The 21507-nt window shown below is 43.9% G+C and overlaps 1 protein-coding gene across 2 annotated transcripts; it reads left to right on the plus strand.

Annotated features, from left to right (window-relative positions):
• Positions 1 to 4645: 4645 nt before the first annotated feature.
• Positions 4646 to 21352, plus strand: lamc2 (laminin, gamma 2). 2 transcript variants are annotated; one of them, XM_036554315.1, is made up of 22 exons: positions 4646 to 4846; positions 8117 to 8287; positions 8664 to 8784; positions 9501 to 9643; positions 10840 to 10971; positions 11317 to 11506; positions 11623 to 11735; positions 12194 to 12409; positions 12908 to 13081; positions 13326 to 13559; positions 14086 to 14222; positions 14762 to 14918; positions 15249 to 15454; positions 15705 to 15787; positions 16304 to 16441; positions 16773 to 16917; positions 17313 to 17462; positions 17764 to 17878; positions 18455 to 18651; positions 19048 to 19206; positions 19770 to 19869; positions 20766 to 21352. In XM_036554315.1, the coding sequence occupies exons 1-22, from the start codon at positions 4756 to 4758 to the stop codon at positions 21014 to 21016; spliced, it is 3423 nt and encodes a 1140-aa protein (XP_036410208.1). In that variant the 5' UTR covers positions 4646 to 4755; the 3' UTR covers positions 21017 to 21352. The 2 variants fall into 2 exon arrangements, with proteins under 2 accessions (XP_036410208.1, XP_036410209.1); XM_036554316.1 differs by lacking the exons at positions 4646 to 4846; positions 8117 to 8287; positions 8664 to 8784; positions 9501 to 9643 and adding an exon at positions 10427 to 10504.
• The last annotated feature ends 155 nt before the right edge of the window (positions 21353 to 21507 follow it).

Genomic DNA, 21507 nt, shown 5'->3' on the forward strand with positions numbered 1-21507 from the left:
TCTGTGTAAGGTGCTGCCACCTCAGTCCTCCACTTGACCACAGAGGATCCCCACCTTCCTGGCTCATCAGAGCTGTGTGTGTGTGTGTGTGTGTGTGTGTGTGTGTGTGTGTGAGCGCGCGCTCTGCTTCCCAGCTTCCTGTTTTGTCAGAGCTCTCTGTATGTGTGTGTTGCTCCCCACCTTGCTGGCTCATCAGAGCTGTGTGTGTGTATGTATGTGTGTGTGTGTGTGTGTGTGTGTGTGTGTGTGTGTGTGTGTGTGCTCTGTGTAAGGTGCTGCCACCTCAGTCCTCCACTTGACCACAGAGGATCCCCACCTTGCTGGCTCATCAGAGCTGTGTGTGTGTGTGTGTGTGTGTGTGTGTGTGTGTGTGTGTGTGTGTGTGTGTGTGTGTGTGCTCTGTGTAAGGTGCTGCCACCTCAGTCCTCCACTTGACCACAGAGGATCCCCACCTTGCTGGCTCATCAGAGCTGTTTGTGTGCGTGTGTGTGTGCTCTACTCCACACCTCTCTGGCCCGTCAGAGCTGTTTGCGCATGGTGGGAGTGGCTCTGATTTCAGGTTGACTCGGCCGCACCGCATCGAACTCCCTGCCCTCTGGCGCTGTCTTTTCCCCAGTCAGGGTGTTACTCATTACCCAGGAACATATCTGCCACACCCTTCAGTCTGGATCCACCAGCACCAGCTCAGGTGTGGCCGCCGTGGAGAGATAAACAGTAAGCACAATGCAGCCGACACCTTCTGAAGCAGCCAATATAAATCGCACAGCATCTTCGTAATTACAAAGCGATCAAACCAGATACCTCAAGGAATTTTACAGCACCTATTTCCATCCTATAATGTGTACAGCTTTCGTGGATGTTGAAAGAATTCCCTTCAACCTTTCCAAGAACACTGTAACAGATTAACATTTGCTGACCAATTCTGATGTAGATTTGATTATTTATTATATATATATATTTTTTTTTACTCAATTCTTTTCCACACAAAAATATAACCTTTATTAATTTAAACATGTTCTCCTGTCCACAGAAACTTACAAAAGTCTATACAAAAAGTTTAGGCTAAGAACATCCAAATCAACTAAACCAATCGTTACATACCATTCAGAATTCTGCTAACTGCCAGCGGTAGGTGCAACAGGGAATTTAAGGATATATTGCTTTTACTTAGCAAATGGACAGTTATACTCTTACATTGTCAAAATTCATTATTGACAACATCATAGTATTGTTGTCCATGCTGAAGAGGAGACTGGAATATTCCTGCTGTCTTGACACCACAATGACAAGTTCATAGGAAGTGAGTCACGGCAGGAAGTGATTGGCTGCCTGTTACTGCCTGTCTTCATACAGCGTCTCTAAGAGGCTGTTTCCATTAGCAACCTGTGAATGTGTGGCCCAAGCTGGCACAGGCCCAACTCAGAATGAACTTATTTTCCATTTGCCCTTACAAAGTAGTTGGTTTTCTACCCCTTTTCCACTTCACGGCCTTCTATCAAAAACTGCACTATCAGGGTGGAGTCCCACCCAATGATGCTGAAAAGAATAGTGATGAATGACTGACATTTCTGTTGTATCTCAAAGTAATATTCTCTGAATGAGTCTTGCCTTTAAATGGATTCTGGAACACCTTGACAGTTCTAAGAACCAAAAAGACATGGGGAAAGATTCTATTTACTGCTTGTGTCTCTGTTGTCTTAAGAATCTCAAACCTCATTCTGAAGCACAGTCAAGATTAAACTGGCCTTCATTTAGGCAGGGAATCAAATGCCATGTTGCTTTCTGCTCTGGAGTGGGGCACTTCACATGAACTGCAGATGTATGAACAGATCAAATTCTAACCATGTGTAGAAAACAGGACAAGCGAATCTGCTTTAATGTTATGTGTAATAAACACAACAACATTTAAACAATGTAACATGCCTTAGATAGTTTTCAACAAACAGATTAATAAATAAGTGATCCCATTATAATTGTTCATTCCAAGATTAATGTAAGTGGGGAAGGGATGAGACTAACATCTGTGGACTGTGTATTTATAGCAGTCTCCCCTGAACTTAAAAACTCAGTGTCTGTTGAAAGCACTCTCTCCTGAATCTGCGAACTCAGTGTCACTTAAAAGCACTCTCCCCTGAATTCGTTAACCCTGTGAATATTTATAGCAGTCACTCCTGAATGGTTTTCACTGGTGCTCTGCTGGGATGTACATAACGTCCTCAGTGTGCCCCAACATGATAGCGGTTATTCAGGCCCACAGATGGAGCATGAATCAGCGGCGGGCTCTTTGTGAGGCCAGACAGCGCAAGCTCAGTTGACTGATGATCGAATCCTTAGATACCAGCTCACACACCCTTTGGCCCTGGTGCGGTTAGCTGGAAACAGATCACTCCCTGTAACTTTATGCAAAAGACGTTTTTGCATTGTGAAAGATTTTGCTACAAGAGATGCTGGAAAGAAACAAAAAATCATGAGGGTCTTCCAAAAATAAATTAAACCTAAAGTAATGCCTATAAACGTTCAGCTGCCTTTGTGCTTAAATTCTTGATTGAAAACTGAGATAAGTCTTTGTTTCAAATAACAAGCTGTATGAGGTAGACAGGTAGTCTGGCTGCTTAATCAACACATTTGCTGAGGTTTTGAATTTCATGTTCCAACTGTGCACATTAAGACATACAAGTAAAGCATTTTTTTCCAAGGAATTACAGGCTTCGCTCTTTGGGCATGAGCTGTGGTTGAGTAATTCCGACCAGTCTTTGATACTGTGTGCACTTCAATGTTCAGTTACAGTCTACGTTTAGACAGATACTGCTGAAACTGTAGATCATAAACTGATGGTCATGCTGAAGTCTCTTCCACAATTCCACACATTCACATTAATCAACTTAACTCTACAGAACTCTGCACTTATTTTTAAGTATATTATTTTAAAATTGTGATTCCTTTTTACTCAACCAAGTTATTCCAGATTTGCTTCAATACCACAACAAGGAGGACCACAACAAAGTGACCAGACCCATCTGACAATTCTGACCTCTACTGGTGTTTGGAAGCAAACGTGTGCTTTCAAATGACCAAAGCTTATTAATGTTACTACAGCGTACTTGACATGCGTTATATGTTCATTTTGTAGTGTAGCAGGGGTAAATTATACTTATATGGGTATTATTTTAATTTGAGAGTTTTCACATTTGTTGTTTCTGAAAGTTTTATATTAAGGTCACTTTGTTATGGCATTAACATATCAGCTGTTGTAGCGAAATCAGATATGTTTTTGAACCCAAACACGGAGCCAGACAGGTTTGCTGGTTATGTATGCACCTTGATACAACATCAAAAAACGCCAAAAACGCTCGGGTTAGTAACGCCTATCGCGTACCTCCAGGGCAAGAAAAGCTCTAGCGTCAGAGCTGAAGTACGTCATACACATGGAATAGTACCGGAACGAGGAAAACATGAAGTAAATCACGATTATTATTATTATTATTATTATTATTATTATTATTATTATTAGTAGTAGTAGTAGTAGTAGTAGTAGTAGTAGTAGTAGTAGTAGTAGCAGTATAACATAATAATTTATGTTTAGATAGCGCACCGGAAAGAATAATGGAAAAATAATGGAAAACATGTCTGATTACATAACAGATAGCGTTCCACACCTGGATGGTATTGTCTGGAACGACGATGTACACAAAATCATCATCAGTGACCTTGAAAAATAATTAAACAGGTTTGCGAAGAAAGAAATACGCTGGCCTACGTCTGTTGCTGCTAACAACCACAAGATCATAAGTCTCTGTTACCTAGCGGCGTCCTGTTTTTGGAAAGCTGGAAACAAACCGCGATCTCACGAGGTGGTGCTTAAAATTCCTTTGTCCAGGTCCTGAGCTGAAGTTACAGGGCTTAAGTACCATAGTGGAGAAACCGTTAATGAAAGTAAAGTCTGAAACACAGATGAATGCGATGACAGTGTAGACAGTCTGTAATCATAACCAAAACGTCTGAATAAGCAGGGCACGCAACCAGAAAAATGTCAAAAACTTTTATTAAAGAGTTTCTCTTTTGTTTGTAGTGTGGTAAACAATTCAATACATTTTAGTTGAATACATTTTAGACCTATAACAACTCTTCTTGATTAAATTACGCATTTCTAGACACTTCTGTTTCAGAGCGTTACACTGAAGCATCGCCACATTTTTTCAAAACCTTATACGTTTTTCGATATTATTTGTTTATTATCATCATCATTATTAGAATGATTGGGCAGGTTTAGTTGCGGCTAAAGTAAAAACACTGTTCTCAGCAGTGGCAGTTTTGATATAGCATCTCCTTGATTCAACAGGCCCCAAATGCAAATTCAGCAGAAGCGCTTTTCCAAATGTGACAGCAGAACATAAGACGTCTGTGCCTGGACTTCACGCACAAAATAGCGCCTTTCTTCACCTTCCGTTCAGTGCGAATAAGTATTACTTGTTCCATGATTTCGGCAGTCGCTATTTCCTGTAGCTGAGGGGCAGGGTTTGGCACTTAATCACTCCTGAGTAAATCTGCAATCTGAGAAACATAAGCGTGTCTCAGCATTAGTCACGATCCAGCTGATATAAACAGTAGGCGCGATGTCAGACATTCATATCAGGTGTCTGAAAGGTGTCGGTTACCTGGACTGGAAAAAAAGTTATTCGCTTCATTCAAAGACGATTGGATATTTGTGTCTTTAAAATTACTGGACTGTTATCAACTTTGGTTTTTCTACGACAAATGTTCGCGAACATGCGGACCTCCTGGATATTTCTGGGTGTATTCTCTGTTTTCACTCTGTTTCCCGTGGAGGCCACTTACAGATATGGATGTGAGTACAAGTCATTTTTCTTCATTTCTGAACTTTATCTGTATGGTAACATGGCAATCTTTCACACTTCCAAGGCAACCAACACGCACAATTTTATTAAAAGATATAGAGTATACTGATGGATGGTCAACACATACAACATGATCCTAATAATTTAGAAATATTTCACACCCACAGAAAGCTGTGCGTTGTAATTGAATACACCCGACAAGACCAATAACGGATCATTGTTGTTGTTTTAAGTTCATCATCAGTTGTTTTAAGTTTATCATTGTGTACAACATTGCACTTCATTTGGGTATAACTACTTATTACGGTTTTATTATCTTTGTCGTTATTATCTTTATCGTTAAATTATCTGTTTTATATGTGGAGGTTGAAGTCTAATAAGTACTCATGACTAATAATGGATAGATAACTCTGCTTAACCATCGCACGTAATTTTATTTTTGTATAGACAGTTCAAGTTTCGATTTTCGTTTGGAGTCTTTTTCACTCGATGTTTTGTCTTGCTTCTACCACATCAACTATAAGCGGTGATGTGATTGTTTGTTGAGACAGAACTACTCCTATCAGCACGTTAGCTCAGTATCAACGATACAGAACGGGCTCCTCATGGTCCCCCTGTCTAATTGTATATAGCAGGTTAATAATGAGTATATGTAAACGAGGTACACTGGGGGCAGTAGTGTGGTGTAGTGGTAAAGTTTGTTATCAAAATCATGCCAGTGCCTGATGGGGCACTGATGGGCTACTGCTGTTGTCCTTTTACTTACTTAAATTGCCTCCATAAATATGCAGCTGTATATATGAATTCTAGATGGATTGTAAAATTAAATACAAGACTGTCTTCTAAGCAACTTTAATATAATGTAGGGAACCCAGCAACATAGAATTTGTGTTATGAAAAGGATCCAGATCCCAATGATGTCTTCAATGTGAAAATAAACCACATGCAGGTGGATAACATTACCTTACCTCAGGAAATGCTCTTGTCCAGACTGGTCACCATTTCATCCATTTGGATATTTACTGCGGCAGTTGGGGTTAAGTACCTTCTCACACGGTACAACAGCCGTGCCCCACTTGGGAATTAACCCAGCAACCTTGGGGTTGCAAGCCCTGCTCCTTACCCATTACCTCACATTGTTGCATTGAGTCGAGGTAATGCTATCTGTGTTTGCTCAGTAGGTGAGGCTCAGAGACTGGATAGAACAAGGTCTAGCAGGACCCGCAAACCAACAGTTTCTTTGCACAGTCTTGTTATAATGCTGCATGGAGTAACGACCGGGAAAGAGGGATTAAAGAACTTTGGGCAGTGAATTGCTCCCTGGGTTTGGCAAGGAGACCCAAACCAGCTCAGTGTGAAGGCCCAGGTTGAGCCCTGGGCCACCTAGCTAACCAGTTAGCGCTACACTGTGGCATTGTGGCAGACAGTGGAGATGGCTAGACTCCTGTTTGGGCATGAGGTCTTGGTATGACGATTAGTCTGAGATTCTGGAAAAATTCATGAGTGTTACTAGGTGGTACCTGCCTTCATGACAAAAACTGCCCAGAGGCTACAACTGTCATTGCCAAATCCACAGCAGTATCAAGACCTTGTTATATATTGACCACAGCGCATTGAATCACTGTTGATTCACTGTTTGTCAGGTTTTTATGAGATCAAAAATCCAGTGGTTTGAGATGTGGTCTCTATCACATCATATATATGTATATATATATATATATATAATGGAAAGAAAGAGACTGTAATCTTTGCCTTGACCTGCCCCTGTCTCCTCTGGTTTTTTTGCTGAATCAAAACTCAGACTTACTCAACAGGCTCCACAATTTGCCATAACATGTCCCTCCCAGCAATTCAATGCACAGGAAAATAAGTGAGACAATAAATGAACTGTGATGTGACAAGGCTATGAAACATCTGAATAACCTGCGCTGGTTTAAATTTGCTGTATGGACAACAGGAGCAAATTTCAGTGAGCTAGTATGACTTACAGACTGTTTGGATAATAAACATTAATACTTATATTTACCCTTAAGAATTTAGGCTTATTAGACAAAGGGAAACTAATACCAGTACTTCTTGCCTTTATTTTAGATTGTACATATGCCTTTATATGCAATGTAATTTATGTCTAATTCATTTGTTTGTGTCAAATACCTTTTAATGTTAAAATCAGCTGAATTCAACATCTGTTGGCATGATTGCTACAATATGAAGATAGACCACTTGTTCTACCAGGTGACAAATGTATTGGACCCCCCCCCCCCCCCCCCCACACCAAAAAAAAAAAAAACCTCCAAAAACGAACCTCTGGGATAGTTTTCTCTGGAGTTTTGCTGATACCATATGCTACCCCAGATATTGTGGGGTAGATATTGTGTGCAAGACTGCTATTGGATAGTGTGCATCTTGATGCAGGAAAATAAATGATATTCTGCAGGGGAAGATTCTGTTTCACAAGTCAACACGATCTGTTGTTTGGGAAGAAGATGGTAGATGTTTTGGACCAGGATTATGACATCATATATTTGCACATAGGCTTTCAAAAAGCCTTCGACAAACTACCGCATAGCTGACTCATTGTTAATGCAAAGTCTGCAAGAATTAAATGGATTATCGCCTGGTTTATTCAGACTTGGCCTTAGGGATAGAACATGGACAGTAACAATAACAGTAATTGCATCCAAACATAATTACAGGAAGGTGAATTCCTCAAGGACCATTTTTGGGACCTCTGCTTTTGTCACAGAAATTATTAAATTTGCCAGTTATGCCAGACTTTCTGAGGTGGCCCCATTAGGTTGGCTTTAACGTGTAGACGAGACCCATGCTGGACATACTGCTTGTCAGTAGTGAGACGGAGTAAAGTAGATTTCAGTTTTAGAAAAAATAAAATTTGATTTCAGAGAACAATTCTCTGTATGTGCAATATCCACCTGTCAATAAGTCAAAGCACACACCAATATACTTTTGCACAAGTTTACAAAAATGCATTGTGCCTGTATGTCTTAAACATCTGGAAGCTCTCAGCCTTGGGTATCCAACGTGGACACACAGACTGTCACTCCACCAGCCCCCAAGCCTGAGGAAATAAGCCCTTTTCCTCTTCCACTAGACACACACAGAACCATTTTCAGCTTTCAGTTTTTATTATTCTTAAATGTTATATACAGTATGTATATTCTATCTTTGTTATTTTTATGATTTAAATGTTGACTTTAAGATATACCTTGTTCTAACAGATTAAATGACTTATGTTTCAGCAATGTGTCAGTGCTATGGAAGATCACACTACTGCACTGTGGACCATCAAGGCTTGCATTGTCTGAACTGCCAGGATAACACAGAGGGTCGACACTGTGAGAGGTGTAAGGAGGGCTTTTACCACCAGAGGGCGGGAGAGAAGTGCCAGGCTTGCGGCTGCAACCCAACAGGTGAGCAGAACATGCATGCATGTATGTGTGTCTGCAATGGAAGACATTACAATCTGTCTCAATCCTCTGAAGATGTCACAAGGTTTGTGTTTTATTCAGAGTGTATGTAGAAAAGTAGCTCATGTTGTTTTCGTTACTACACTGAAATAGGCTGTAGAATTCACATGATGCTTTATCTTTATTACTTTGAAAAACTAAATTGTATATCAGTAAACCAGTGAGGTGGGGGGGGGGGGGGGGGCTTCCCTTAAAGTCAAAAGGTCCCTTTCCTGCTAAATCAACCATTGCTAACCTATGTCCTTTCATAAGTTTCAGCCCTCCAGAAAGTCTTTGCAGTCTTTGAGATCATATGTCTTGTTGCTGCTGTTGAATGCAGGTTCAGTCAGTCCTGGATGTGACAGCCAAGGCCGTTGCAGCTGTAAGCCAGGTATCCAGGGAGATAAGTGTGACCGCTGCCCCAATGGACTTCCACTCACTCAGAGCAACTGCGCCAAGAGGTGAGAGAGACTGCTCCTGTCTTCTGTCCACCCGTTTCTGTTTCCGTCTGCTCTTTTGCCTGCTCATATTTAAGTGAACTCTATGGTCTTACGTTGTACGATTTTCCCTAGCCAGTTTATTCCCGTCTCTTGTCGTCTACAGATTAACTCCTGAGACCCCAATAAAATTTCTTTAGCACAGAAAAGTGTAAATGTAATGCAGTTTGCAGTGGGTACCATTCAGCGTTGAAGCTTTCACCTCATATCAAGTGCAGTGGTATTACCACACTAAAGATTTGCTCCCACAGTGTTGGATGTCTGTTACACTGGTTCAGACAGGGTTAGTCATGCTATCTTGAGCTTGTTCAGTCCAGAGCAATTTAGGTGAAATACTCAACCAACACACAGTGGTCTTACAATGTTGTTTCAATGCAATCCAGAATTTAAACTCCACTGTCTGAACCATCCACCACCACTACTGATGCTTGTATGACCTGAATGTATGCTGTACTCTTAGTGAACACTTTACGCATTTATGCTGAACATACTGAACATACACAAGAATATCACTCTGTCATCGTAACAATATGATGATGCTTGTGAATGTTTGCATGTAAAATGTTAGCTAGCGGTGGACCTCTGCACTACAGAATGAATTTCTGCTGCAGGGCTGTATCGCTGTAATGGGGAATGAACCGTATGTATTGAAGCAGGGTTGTCTCTCTCTCTCTCCCTAGCTGTCGTCTCTCTAGCAGCAGCGGCGGCCAGCTAGCTAACGACCTGCCTGCGTGCCTGCCCTGTTTCTGCAGTGGGCACTCCTCTGAGTGCACAGCGGCAGAAGGCTACTCCGTCCACGACATCACCTCCACCTTCGACAACGGTAAGTTTCAGATACAATGCAAAACATAAAGCTATCTGCATGTTCTTCATTAGAGTTCTACGGGTATCGCGCATCCCGTTAATTGGAGGGACACCCTTGAATGGTCAGAATTCAAGCATAAACTGTGAGCAGGAAGGGTAAAACAACGTATCTTTATTTATAATTGTCTGTACAAAAATATGAAAAAAGCCTTTCTGTCGCTACAAAGGGTGTTCCAGATTTCAGCCATCGGGCTGTGAGCGGACAAGGCAGTTAGAAGTCAGTTAGCGGGCTAGCTGGCTGCATTTTCTCATAGGGGCTTAACATAAGTTAACAGCTGTCCTCACATCACAGGCAAATTCATCCCCATCAAATGCCACTGTCTCATCCGTGCTAATTTCTAAGATTTAAAATTAAGGTGAGGAGAGCATTCGTCTTTTTATCTAAGCAGAGAAAAACAAGGCAGTTAATCCAGGAGGAAAACTGGAGAGCTGCTTCCAAATGTACACCAAATCTCCATGTCCAAATCTCCTCATGTGAACAAACTAAATGCTTGCAAGTTTGAACAGATGGGACATTGATATACTCTTTCAAAATAACTGAAAGGAGCCAAGCCAGTTGAAACAAACCTGGTACGATAAGGATCTTTTGAGTTGCTGGTTGAAGACAAACTGACAGTGCATGAGGAGTGTTTTCCACCCTGACGATGATGTGTTGCCAGGTTGCTTTAAGAACACAGTGCATCAAAATGAAACAATTCTATATCTAAGTAATGACAAACTATTGTCAATTTGACAGCATATTGTGCAATGTATTTGCTATATTACTCATGTCCTGGCAAAAAATTACTGAAAATTCCCACACTCTGTCTCAACTAAAAATGTGAGAGTTCTCCACTTCTCTTTTGAAGCATAGTGCTAGCAGCATTGCTATCAACATTGTACCATTACTGTAATACTCCAGCTATATTGGGGAATTTTCTTGGGGAAACCTTGTATGCACCACCTATCTTTGGGAGTTAGGGGTGCCCTTTTGGCCTAGTTACAGGGCTGGGCTTTTGAATGAAACTGAGGATCCTGGGGTCAGTCCCAGGTAGTGCACTCCTTTTGTTCGCTATCTCTGTTACTCACTTAAACTGTGGAAAGAATAAGGTTGAACAAAGTGTGCTGTATGTTCATTGGTCTGGCTGGTGACCTGCTGACTTATTGTTTCCTCAGGGCCAGAGGGGTGGCGAGCTGCTTTAGCCAATGGCATGACCCCATCTAATTTGCACTTCCGCTGGTCCCCCACGCACAGGGACCTCGAGGTCATCTCAGAGGACAGCATGCCGGTCTACCTGTTTGCTCCAGGTGAGTTCCACTGCGAAGGACATTGAGCTGTTTGTGGAATGTGGTGGTTTCCTCCAGACATTTAGCTGGACAGCAATAGCATCACTTCTATATATCTGACGGGCAATTAACCTGCTTTCCACCTGTGAAATCCCCACCTTAATGTGTGTAACTGACCAATCCAGAGTGAAGCCCACTGCTTAGCAGGGACACCTAAAATGTCGTTCATAAATACAGCCCCTACAAACTGAGGAGAGGTTGCTATTTTGATGTGAACTCCCTTCTATGAAGGAGCTCCTTTTGCCTAACATATAACTCATATGGCTCAAACCTCACACCCGGTTTCTTCCTCTCGCAAATCAATAGATGCATTTTTGGGTGACCAGTCCCTGAGCTACGGTCAGTCCTTGTCCTTTTTGCTGCGGCTTGACCGGGGAGTCCGCCGGCCATCTGTATCCGATGTGGTGCTGGAGGGGGCGGGGCTGAGGGTTGCCGCTCCTCTGGGGAATCTGCGGACCATTCTGCCCTGTGGCCAGAAGACTACCTATACCTTCAGGTAAACTCACTCCTGAGTGCATGTATATCTTCAGCAACATTTATACCTTGCATGGCTATGGAACTGTGATTAATGAGTCTGCCGCTACACTGATTAACTTTTCCCCTTTGCTGCAGACTAACAGAGGATCCGAGCAATAAGTGGCAGCCCCAGCTCACCAGCCTCCAGTTCCAGAAGCTTCTGCAGAACCTGACTGCCATCATGATCCGGGGGACTTTTGGTGAAAATGGTGAGAGCTGACATGTATTCTCACCTCACAATCACTGTTTTTGCTCATAAAGCCCTAGCAGGCAAAGCTGTATATATGAGGCTCAGAGGAGTAATATACATGTGGTATTAAATAGTTATTAAACAGTTATACTTAGCATATTACCTATTGCGCATAGACAGTTATGTATTATATAACCTGTTTACAAATGAAACATTCCGCAGTTGTTAAGTATATAAAGACAATGACAGATGTCACAGATGTGGGTTTTGTCTTTGTGAATGCATTAATGGCTAGACCAGTTAGGCACTATGATTAATCTTCATTGAAAAATGTAGTCAGTAAAACAGCTTTAACATGTTAGTCGTAAAGAAGGATGGCAATATTATAGACAAAGTGATTGCCATGCATATTCCAGCTATAATTAAGTGTTCACCTGCTCTATTTTCGTTCTGACTCAAACACTCTGCCTCCATCAGGTCGCGGTTACCTTGACAACGTGTATCTGACATCGGCCCGCCGTGGGCCCGGTGTCGCCGCCGGCTGGGTGGAGAGCTGCAGCTGCCCCGCCGGGTACGAGGGCCAGTTCTGCGAGAGATGCTCCCAGGGGTACAAGAGGCAGAGCCCTGCCGACGGGCCCCTCAGCCCCTGTGTGCCCTGCAAATGCCGTGGGGGGACCTGTGACCCCGAGACTGGTGAGTACAAACCCCCTTGGGAAGTAGTGAAATGAGGGTGTCACAGAATGGCTCTGTCAGGTTGGAGCCGCATTCATTGGTTGATTCGCTTGCCTGGATTTGCTGTTTTTTGGTTATCTGGTACTGAACAAGATCATGAATGAACAAGGTCACAGTGAAATACCAAGCATTTGGTGAAAACCATGACTAAAACTCTAACCCTAACCCTAACCTAAAACACCCTGTCAGTCACAACTTAAAAACGCTTCCCTTGGCTTGTATGGTATCTGCTGTGGTGTTTCTCTACCTACTCTTTGGTGCTTCTGCTGAAAGATCAGAGAATGCTACTTCCCAGCCATGACTTTCTCACTGATAGATTGAAAAATCAGTAATACCTCTGTAAATTAGCCTGGGACAATTTTTGAGACTGTAGCTGAAATCTTCCCAAAAATGCTGTCATTAGATGCAAACTGATGTCAGCCTGAGTATCCATTGTGTTTGCGTTGTGCTCTGTTGCAGGAGATTGTTACTCAGGAGACGAGACACCTAGTGGAGACGTCTGTTCCTCTGGATATTACTTTGATCCTGCACAACGTGGCTGCCGGAGGTGCCCGTGTCCCCAGGGGGGGACCTGCTCGGTGACGCCGGGGACTCTGGAGGTGAAGTGTGACCGCTGCGCACCTGGGGTCACAGGTGAGTGTCCTTGAGAGGCCCGTGTCCCGCCTGGGCCTGGACTGGCATTTCACATTTAGCAGCAGAAATATTAATTGACTCATCTTTGAACATCATTTGCCAACTGCACAGGTACACTCACAAGCATGGAAAGACCTCCAAGTAGACTAAATGGTGTATGGTTGGTAGGTCCAACCACTGGATAGTTACAGTAATTAAAGGTAGATTCATCCGTTGTTTTTTTTTGTGCTCTCCCTTCCAACAGGCCCTCAGTGTAACCTGTGCGATGACGGTTTCTACGGTGACCCCCTGGGGGAGCACGGCCCCCAACGGCCGTGCCGGCGCTGCCAGTGCAGTGGGCACATGGACCCCAACGCTGTGGGCAACTGCGACCACGTTACCGGGGAGTGTCTCAAGTGCCTGAACCACACCAGAGGCTTCCACTGTGAGCTCTGTGAGGAGGGCTTCTACCACAGCCATGCCTCCGACGTCTGCAAGTGTAAGAACCGCCTATCCCAGGACCAACAGCCCTTACCTAATCCACCTGTTACAGCAGAGACACTCCAGTAACAGTCAAAAATTCAGACATACTTCCCTTTCTTTATTTTTTACCATTTTCCACATTTTAGGATAATAGTAAAGACATCAAAACTAGCATAAATTGAATTATGCAGTGACCAGTGTTATAAACAAATCAAATCTTATATTTTAGATCCTTCAAAATAGCCAAAAATGTTTTTTTGAATTAAAAAAAATTTAGGAAAGAAATTCATACATAGACATCAACCTCATGATTGATACTTGTCTAAGAAACAAATTTCAAGCATTTAAGCATATGTTTTAAGATAAGAATGTCTTTGAATGCATGTTTCCCATTATCTTAATCAGGTGTGTCCAAACTTTTGACTGGTGCTGCAATAGCAGAAAGACTGTTTTTCTGTATAGGACCATTGTATGGTTCTGACCATCAGACTCCGGGGACTGCTTGTATAAAGACTGTATTGTTATTTTCTTCCCCTCTGTAGCCTGTAACTGCAACCCGATGGGGTCCGTGTCAAACACGTGTGGAGACAGCGGTCAGTGTTCATGCAAAGAGGGCTTTGAAGGGCTCAGGTGTGAGAAGTCTTCGTGTCCAGCCTGCTTCGACCAGGTCAAGAACAAGGTAAGAGGCTGGATACCACTAGTATAGGGTTAACACTTCCAACCTGGTTCTTTTGTATTGTATTGACTTGTATTAACACACATTTGTCTGTGTGGTAGCTTTCTATGTTTCTTAGTTGAAAAAACATGCACATAACATACACTTGTTTAAAATAGCGGAGTCAGGGAGTGTGTAGGATCTGCAGATGTTGTCCCTTTGTCTGCTCTTCCCACTCAAGAGTGCGTGAAATCTCTGCGGGTTACAAAAGCTTTTCAAGCGCCTGTTTTGCAAAGCACTTCCATATGAACTGGCAATGGCCCTCATAACACCTTCTCAGGCCACATCTTGATCCAAGAATCCATGTTAACCCCAAGCCAACAGCTGGTTACTCTTATGTGCACCGATTTTGTCTTCCTGTGTATTAGCAGAACCAGGGATCTCATTTTCCTGACTGACTCACCTTAACTTTGAAGTAATTACACTATGACCTCGGCTGAAAGGCGTGCAGCGTACTCTGATTGTAGAGCGGCAGATCTTTGACCCCGCGCCTTGTGTTGCAGATGGAGAGATACCTGTCCAAGCTGAGGGAGATGGAGTCTCTGCTAGAGGGGATCAGGGGCGGCAGCGTCCCCGTGACTGACGCCCAGATGGAGAGGATGCTCGGGGAGGCGGAGGCTCTGGTGAAAAGCATGCGGGAGAGCTCTGACGTGCTCTCAGGTGAGTCCCCCCGCCCGTCACAGGCAGCTCCGCCACCTGCACCGCCTGTCACGGGTGGTACGTGCTGCACCACTCGTAAACAAACTGCCTGTCATTTCTCAACAGGCACTCTTTCTGCGTGTGGAGGGTGTTGGAGCTACACTGCCCTCTAGTGAGGATTTGATTACATTTCACAGAGTTTTCAGTCTGAAGGATTGGCTGACACCTGGGCTTCAGTTCACATGTATATGTGTCCTCACTGCTGTGCCGAAGTCAGCCTCACGTGTCTTTGCTGCTGTGCTGCTGTTGACCTTACACGTGTTTTAATTGCTGTGCTGCTGTTTTCCACAGGCACAGAGGCACTGCTGCAGTCCCGTCTCAAAAAGATCAACAGCGCCCACGTCGTTGGGGCCAGAGACCTGCAGGCCGTGTCCTACACTGTGGACAGCATTAAGCAGCAGGACCAGAGCTACCAGAGGAAGGTGGCCGACACCCAGCTCCTCATCGACGCCGTCCGCCGCAAGCTGGAAACTGCCAAGCGGGACATCAGAGAGGCCGTGAGTGTTTGACCGTTGCCGCATCTTAGACCGCGCAGACCCGCTGTGAGCTGTAGCTCAGGCCCTGACGGTCTTCATATTTCCTTCACCATTCAAAGCCCTCAGACTTTAATCATCGTGCTTCCTAGAAGCTCTTATCAAGAACAGCGAGCACCTGGCAACGAGGGACTTTTGAACATGCTGGCTGCCGTTCTCGGCTGTTACCTGCATTGTGAGTTTACACTACCTGTTTACTTGTGTTGTGTTTTAGGAATTCCCATCGGGTGACGAGGCGGCTGAAGGGAGTAGCACCTTCTCCCACCTGGCACTGAAGGCCACTGCGCTGGCAGACAAGTGAGTGTCGGGCGTGTCTATGCTGCTGTTACTCCTCAGGAGTGAAGAGGGCTTCTAATCTGCCCTTACCATATATATTATTACGTTATATTATATTATATATATATATATACATATGGTAAGGGTATATATATGTACATATATATTATTACGTTATATTATATTATATATATATATATGGTAAGGGTATATATATGTACTGTATATATGCATAATAGAAAAAAGAAAAAAATACATACATTATATAATATGACAGTATGAGAAGATAAGACGTGTATGATAGTGCAGCAGTGTGGCATAGTGGTGAAGACACTTACACCCTGAAAGGAGCTTGTTTAATTCCCAGATGGGCCACCACTGTCACACCCTTGGTCAAGCTACCCTGCATGTGTTCAGTAAATATCCAGCTGTATAAACACATGATTCCTCAGCTGTGTAAATTGCTCTGGATGAGGACGTCTGTTAAGTATATTAATAATGTACTAATATATAAATAAATGATGACATCAACCGCAGGCACCAGAAGGAGGCGGAGACAGTGGAGCAGACGGCGAAGGGCGCGCTGGCGGAGGCGGAGAAGGCACTGGTCCTCATGCGCTCTGTCATCACTGGGGAGAACAAGGTCACCGAGCTGGTCAACGACCTCAAGACCAAGTAAGGGGCTCTACCATCACACTGTGCAGAATCTTACATTTTAATTTCACCTTCCACATCCTCACGAGTCTACCGGGTGAAACCTCTTCTCCTAAGTAGGATTCATTTGGTACTACTGAGAGTAACCCTCCTGATTTGGTCGCCTGTTATACTGTCCTGCAGATGCACTTGCAAATTGGGTGCTCCACAAAGCTCAAAACACCATGCCAAAACATTCTGAGGTTTTGGTATATGACTGATTGACTGGTAGTCATGAGGGTGTGAAGTTGTGTCACAGTACCGGCAAATCAGTGCTCTTGCAGAGTCACCACAACAACTCTGCTGTTCACAGGTTTGACAGAAGCTCCGCCCGGGTGAAGGCCCTGGAGGGACAGGCCACTCGCCTGAGCTCCTCAGCCGAAGAGGAAAGCAGGGTGGCGATGGACGCCTTGAGACAGATCGCCTCCCTGAAGAAGTCCATCCCAGGCCCTCTCAAGGTACACCACTGACAGGACTGCAGTGAAAAACTTGCACTGCACTTACAGATTTTCACATTGTATGAATAATGTTTCCACTGCACTGCAGTCATCTCTGCATATGAGGTCTGAGCTTCAGCTGTAAATTAAAACTACATGTTGAAATATCATCCCATTTAAAATCTGTCATCATTCTGCAGTCACTACATCAAAAGTGAGTGTGAAGGCCAAGGGTGTTAAAGAGCTTGGCTGAAGTTCCAGGACAAATCAGCTGGGAGGATTCACACAGCTGCTAGTGTAGAATGTGACTGTAAAAATGCATCAGGGGATCCATAGCAAACTGGAAGCTGTACATGCCTCCAATCGTATGCGTAGATGTAGAACGCCTTGAGGTGACACTGCTGGTGTCCTTACAGACGGAGATGGCTAGCGTGGCCGCGGCGTTGAAGAACCTTACAGGCGATGTCACGGGGAATCTGACGGAGTACGACAACATCCTGTCCTACATCCAGACGGAGCGGGCGGAGCTTGAGGACCTCCTGGCCAAGGGATTAGCCGCTCAACAGGTGAATACCCACATTGGCTAACTAAATGGCTACTGCTCATAGTGTTACTCTTCACAAAGCTCTTCAAACTCTTGCTAGAATTCTTCCGAAGAGCTGTATTTATCAGCCGTTAATATCAAAACATTCTTGTAAATATGTGAAAGTTTTTCCTCTTTAAGAAAAGTTTGATGTAAATTATACATAGAAATGCTCTAACAATAGTCTACTGGTTTGCTTAATACAAATCCATTTGTAAGATTAATCTTATGAAAGGGAGGCGGTTTAATCAACGGTAGTAATATTTTTTACCTTATCCTCGTAGAAGCCTGAAATGCTTCTGGCGAAAGCAAACGCCGTTAAGGCAGATGCAGAGAATTCTTTGAAGGACATTGTCGCGAACCTGGATGAGGTTGATGAAGTCCTTGACAAGCTGAAAGGTAAGACAACTTCCTTTTTAATCCATGGTCTGATCATCACAGTCAGCCATTCTGCACACCCTGAGAACTGTTTTAGTTTCCCCTCTTAAAGGTCAATGTTAAATATTGTGTAAACATCTCGCCATTACAACGTGCAATGCTCACGTTGCACATCCCATTGTTGTAGTTTGCCCTGAAATTCAGTAATTTTGTATTCAACAAAAATACACATTTTAAACATTAGTAGTTTGAGTTAGGGCTGGCAGAGACCAAGGCTAAAGGAGTGAAGCACATTTGCGTAGCCCTCAGGACATGTTGCTATTTTCTTAGTGTGACAGAGCACATTTCCAAATATGTTCCTATGGAACTCTCGGAATCATTAAGGCAACATGTGCAAAAAAAAAAAAAAAAACAAATCAGACAGTATCCACTTCATAAGGAAAGAAATCCACGCATTGAGTATGATAATTGCCCACTTTGTGCATTTAGCGCAGAACATATAACATCTACTTCCAAACAATGGCAGTAAAATAAACGTCCCTGTGTATTTTTGCATGCAGATAATGGTATTAACCTCCGCTGTTATGTATTCTGAAGATTTTGATAAGCAGATCAGCTTGAACAAAGCCGAAGCGGAGGAGGCCATAAAGAGGCTCCCGGGCATCAACGCCACCATCCAGCAGGCAGTGGGCAGCAACTCCAAGACCTTGCTCCTCCTGGGCAACGCAGAGGGAGACTACAGTGACGCCCTGGAGACTGTGAGCAAGCTGGACGACGCTTTAGCAGGAATGCAGGTACGATTACCCGGCACGGCAGACTAGCTGGAGCAGCACACTTCGTGTGTGTTCTAAGGTCGAACTGAAGCCTTTGAAGGGTGACACAAAGCTGGGCTGGAATCCTGGTTGACCAGGACCAGTAACTTCAGATATGGGCCACATACATATTTCAGCATTTTTTATGTGTGGTAATTTATGGCAATTAAAAGGGATTTTTCCTTCAAACCACATATGTTGGTTACAAGCATGATATTTGGTTAAAAAACCTATTTTGTGATGCATATAGTGCGGACCTGATGGGATCCTGGCCGCCTTTTTTTGCCAAATCAGAACTGACCCCAGAAGTGGTTTTGTAAAGGCTGTGTGGAGCCTCTTGAAGTGACATTCAATGTGTGTCTGACTGTGTCTCCACAGGGAGCCCCCGACACTTTGACAGCCTCTTCCAACCTGCTGAAGGACAGCACCAGGTTCGCGGAGGACCTGAAGGGCCTGCAGGCCCAAGCCACGGCCACGAGTGAGAAGCTGGAAGCGGAGAAGGCCCTCGCCAAACAGCAGAACAAGATGGTGAAAGAGGTCCGTTCACAGCACGATGAGTGCTGCTCTGATATTTAATGCTTTAGTGTGAAACATTAGCATGTCAGCTGTTTGGGTGCCGAGAGGCTCTGTCAGAGTAGGCACTTCCACACTGCTGAGCTTGGATCTGGGCTGTGTTATTAGCCAAAAAGGACAGAGAGTATGCAGTAGCAGAACATAACTGAATTCACTCACTTGGTGTTGGGTGGATTTATATGAGCCAGGGTCCTCTTGCCACAATGCTCAATAGCACCCTCTAGTGATTATCAGGTACCTATGCGTTCCTCAGCTGACATTAGTGGGGGTTGCTTCTATCCTCTGTTGTAACCTCTTGTGGTACACTGTGGGAATTGTAGTATTAACAATATTAAACAGTATTATACACAGTATTAGCCACTAAGTAGCTCAGCTAGTGTATGCGAGGATTGCATCTGTCAAGCTTCAGTCCTCCTGTGCAGTTGCAGAGGATGTTGTGGTGAGGTGTGCATAGAAGTGGCATGTTAACTATGATTAGCAAAGAGAGACAGTAACTGAAGCTAAACTTCATTCTTCATTTTCCACAGGCTGCTGCAGGGGCCGTCGGCGCACATAGCAACGCGAAGAACGCCCAAGAGGCTGTGGGGGAAACCCTGAAGGCCATCAATGACCTCCTGAGTCTGCTCGGTACGTCCTGGATCACAACCCCGTCTCACACAGCGGTTTCAATGCTTTTACAGGAAGCCTTCGTCGCAACATCATTGCGCTATTTGTTGGCTCGTCATATAAAGGCCCCGTGTTGTAGTATCATTGAAGGCAGATTAACACATCCAGAGCACAGTTCAGAAACTAGGGTGTGGTGTGGTGTGGTGTGGTTTCTCAGTTTGCCGTTCACCAGAAAAGGTCCTCAGAGGCTTAGCAGTCTGTTTCCATGGTGCAGCCATTTGGAACAGTCAGTGGAGACAGAGATGGTGGAGCAGTGCTTTGGTGCTTTTAGTCACAAAGAGAAACAGGTGGCAGTAAAGAAGAAGACTCCAAGGAGAAGGGAAGAAAAAAGAGCTTAAGTGAAGTCAATAGAACAGTGGGAAGCTACTGCATCTCACATGGGACAAGGTGAAACATGAAAAAGATTACAGAGATTAAAGGAAGTCAGCCTGCCATATTTTTGTTAGATTTACCTTCATTCAGCAGTTGAGCAAAATCTGTTTTTCCAAACCAAAAACAAGGAATAAGACCTATAAGCCAAAGCAGAGAACCAAAGTGGATATAGGGTCTAACAGTGCTCCAAACCATGATGATAGGTCAAGTAAGGCAGCTCACCCCTTCACTCATATTCATTACATTGCATTACATTCTGTTATTTAGCAGAAACTCTTATCCAGAGCAACTTACAGTTTTGTCAATTTATACCTTGGCTAAAGGTACAACAGCAGTGCCCCAGCGGGGAATCAAACTAACAACCTTTTGGTTACAAACTCTACTCCTTACCACTACATCACACTGCTGCCTCATACCCAGCCTTTTACCTGCTGTAACTCATACCCAGCCCCAAACCCATTATCATTCATATTCCTCATATCCAGGCCAGCCAGGCAGTGTGGACGAGGAGCGACTGGCCAAGCTGGAGGGGTCCATGGTAGACTTCCACGGCCGGGTGAACGGGCTGGCATCCCACCTCGAGAGGCTGGAGGAGATGGAGGCCAGGCAGAGGGAGCAGCTCTCCAGCATGGACACGGACATCAGCAACATCCTGGATGACATCAGCAACCTGGAGGACATCCGCAAGGCCATCCCCACAGGATGCTACAACCTGGGGCCCATTGAGAGACCGTAAGGGTCTGCCATCTCGAATCCCGGGACTTGAGGCGTAGCATGACGGTGTGCATCCAACTGCTTTCACCAGGGCTCTCAAGAGGCGTGCTGAAACTTTTACTTACCTACCAAAAACTGGATGTTCTCACGAGTGTTCCATCCCGGTAAATTTCCCCCCGTATCCTCCTCATGATTTCCTCTTCTTGAAACCTGTTTTTCAGCTAATAATGTCCTCCGTGAATGTAATACAGTGTGTATCATTTTAAACTCAGTGACACCTAATACATCACAAACTGGGTATTCTTCCAATGTCCAGCAGTATTTTGAAGTTTTTAAAAGCATCATGTGTATCATGGTAGAAAGCCAAATCTGACCTTTAATAATGGTCATGTCTCGTGGCTGTAAAATAAGGAACAATGTGCTGTGAGAACTTAAGTAAACATGCTGCATTGTGTAAAAACGTTACTGAAGAGTGTCTGTATTTCTATTTAATGTGTAAATGTATCTGACTAA

The sequence above is a fragment of the Megalops cyprinoides genome, chromosome 20 (assembly GCF_013368585.1).
Source record: "Megalops cyprinoides isolate fMegCyp1 chromosome 20, fMegCyp1.pri, whole genome shotgun sequence".
Taxonomy (NCBI): Eukaryota; Metazoa; Chordata; class Actinopteri; order Elopiformes; family Megalopidae; genus Megalops; species Megalops cyprinoides.

Coding starts and splice junctions, on each gene's coding strand:
- lamc2 (XM_036554315.1), top strand. CDS start 4,756: ATGTTCGCGAACATGCGGACCTCCTGGATATTTCTGGGTGTATTCTCT. Junction 11,736..12,193: donor GGGGACTTTTGGTGAAAATG/GTGAGAGCTGAC, acceptor TGCCTCCATCAG/GTCGCGGTTACCTTGACAAC. Junction 12,410..12,907: donor GACCTGTGACCCCGAGACTG/GTGAGTACAAAC, acceptor GCTCTGTTGCAG/GAGATTGTTACTCAGGAGAC.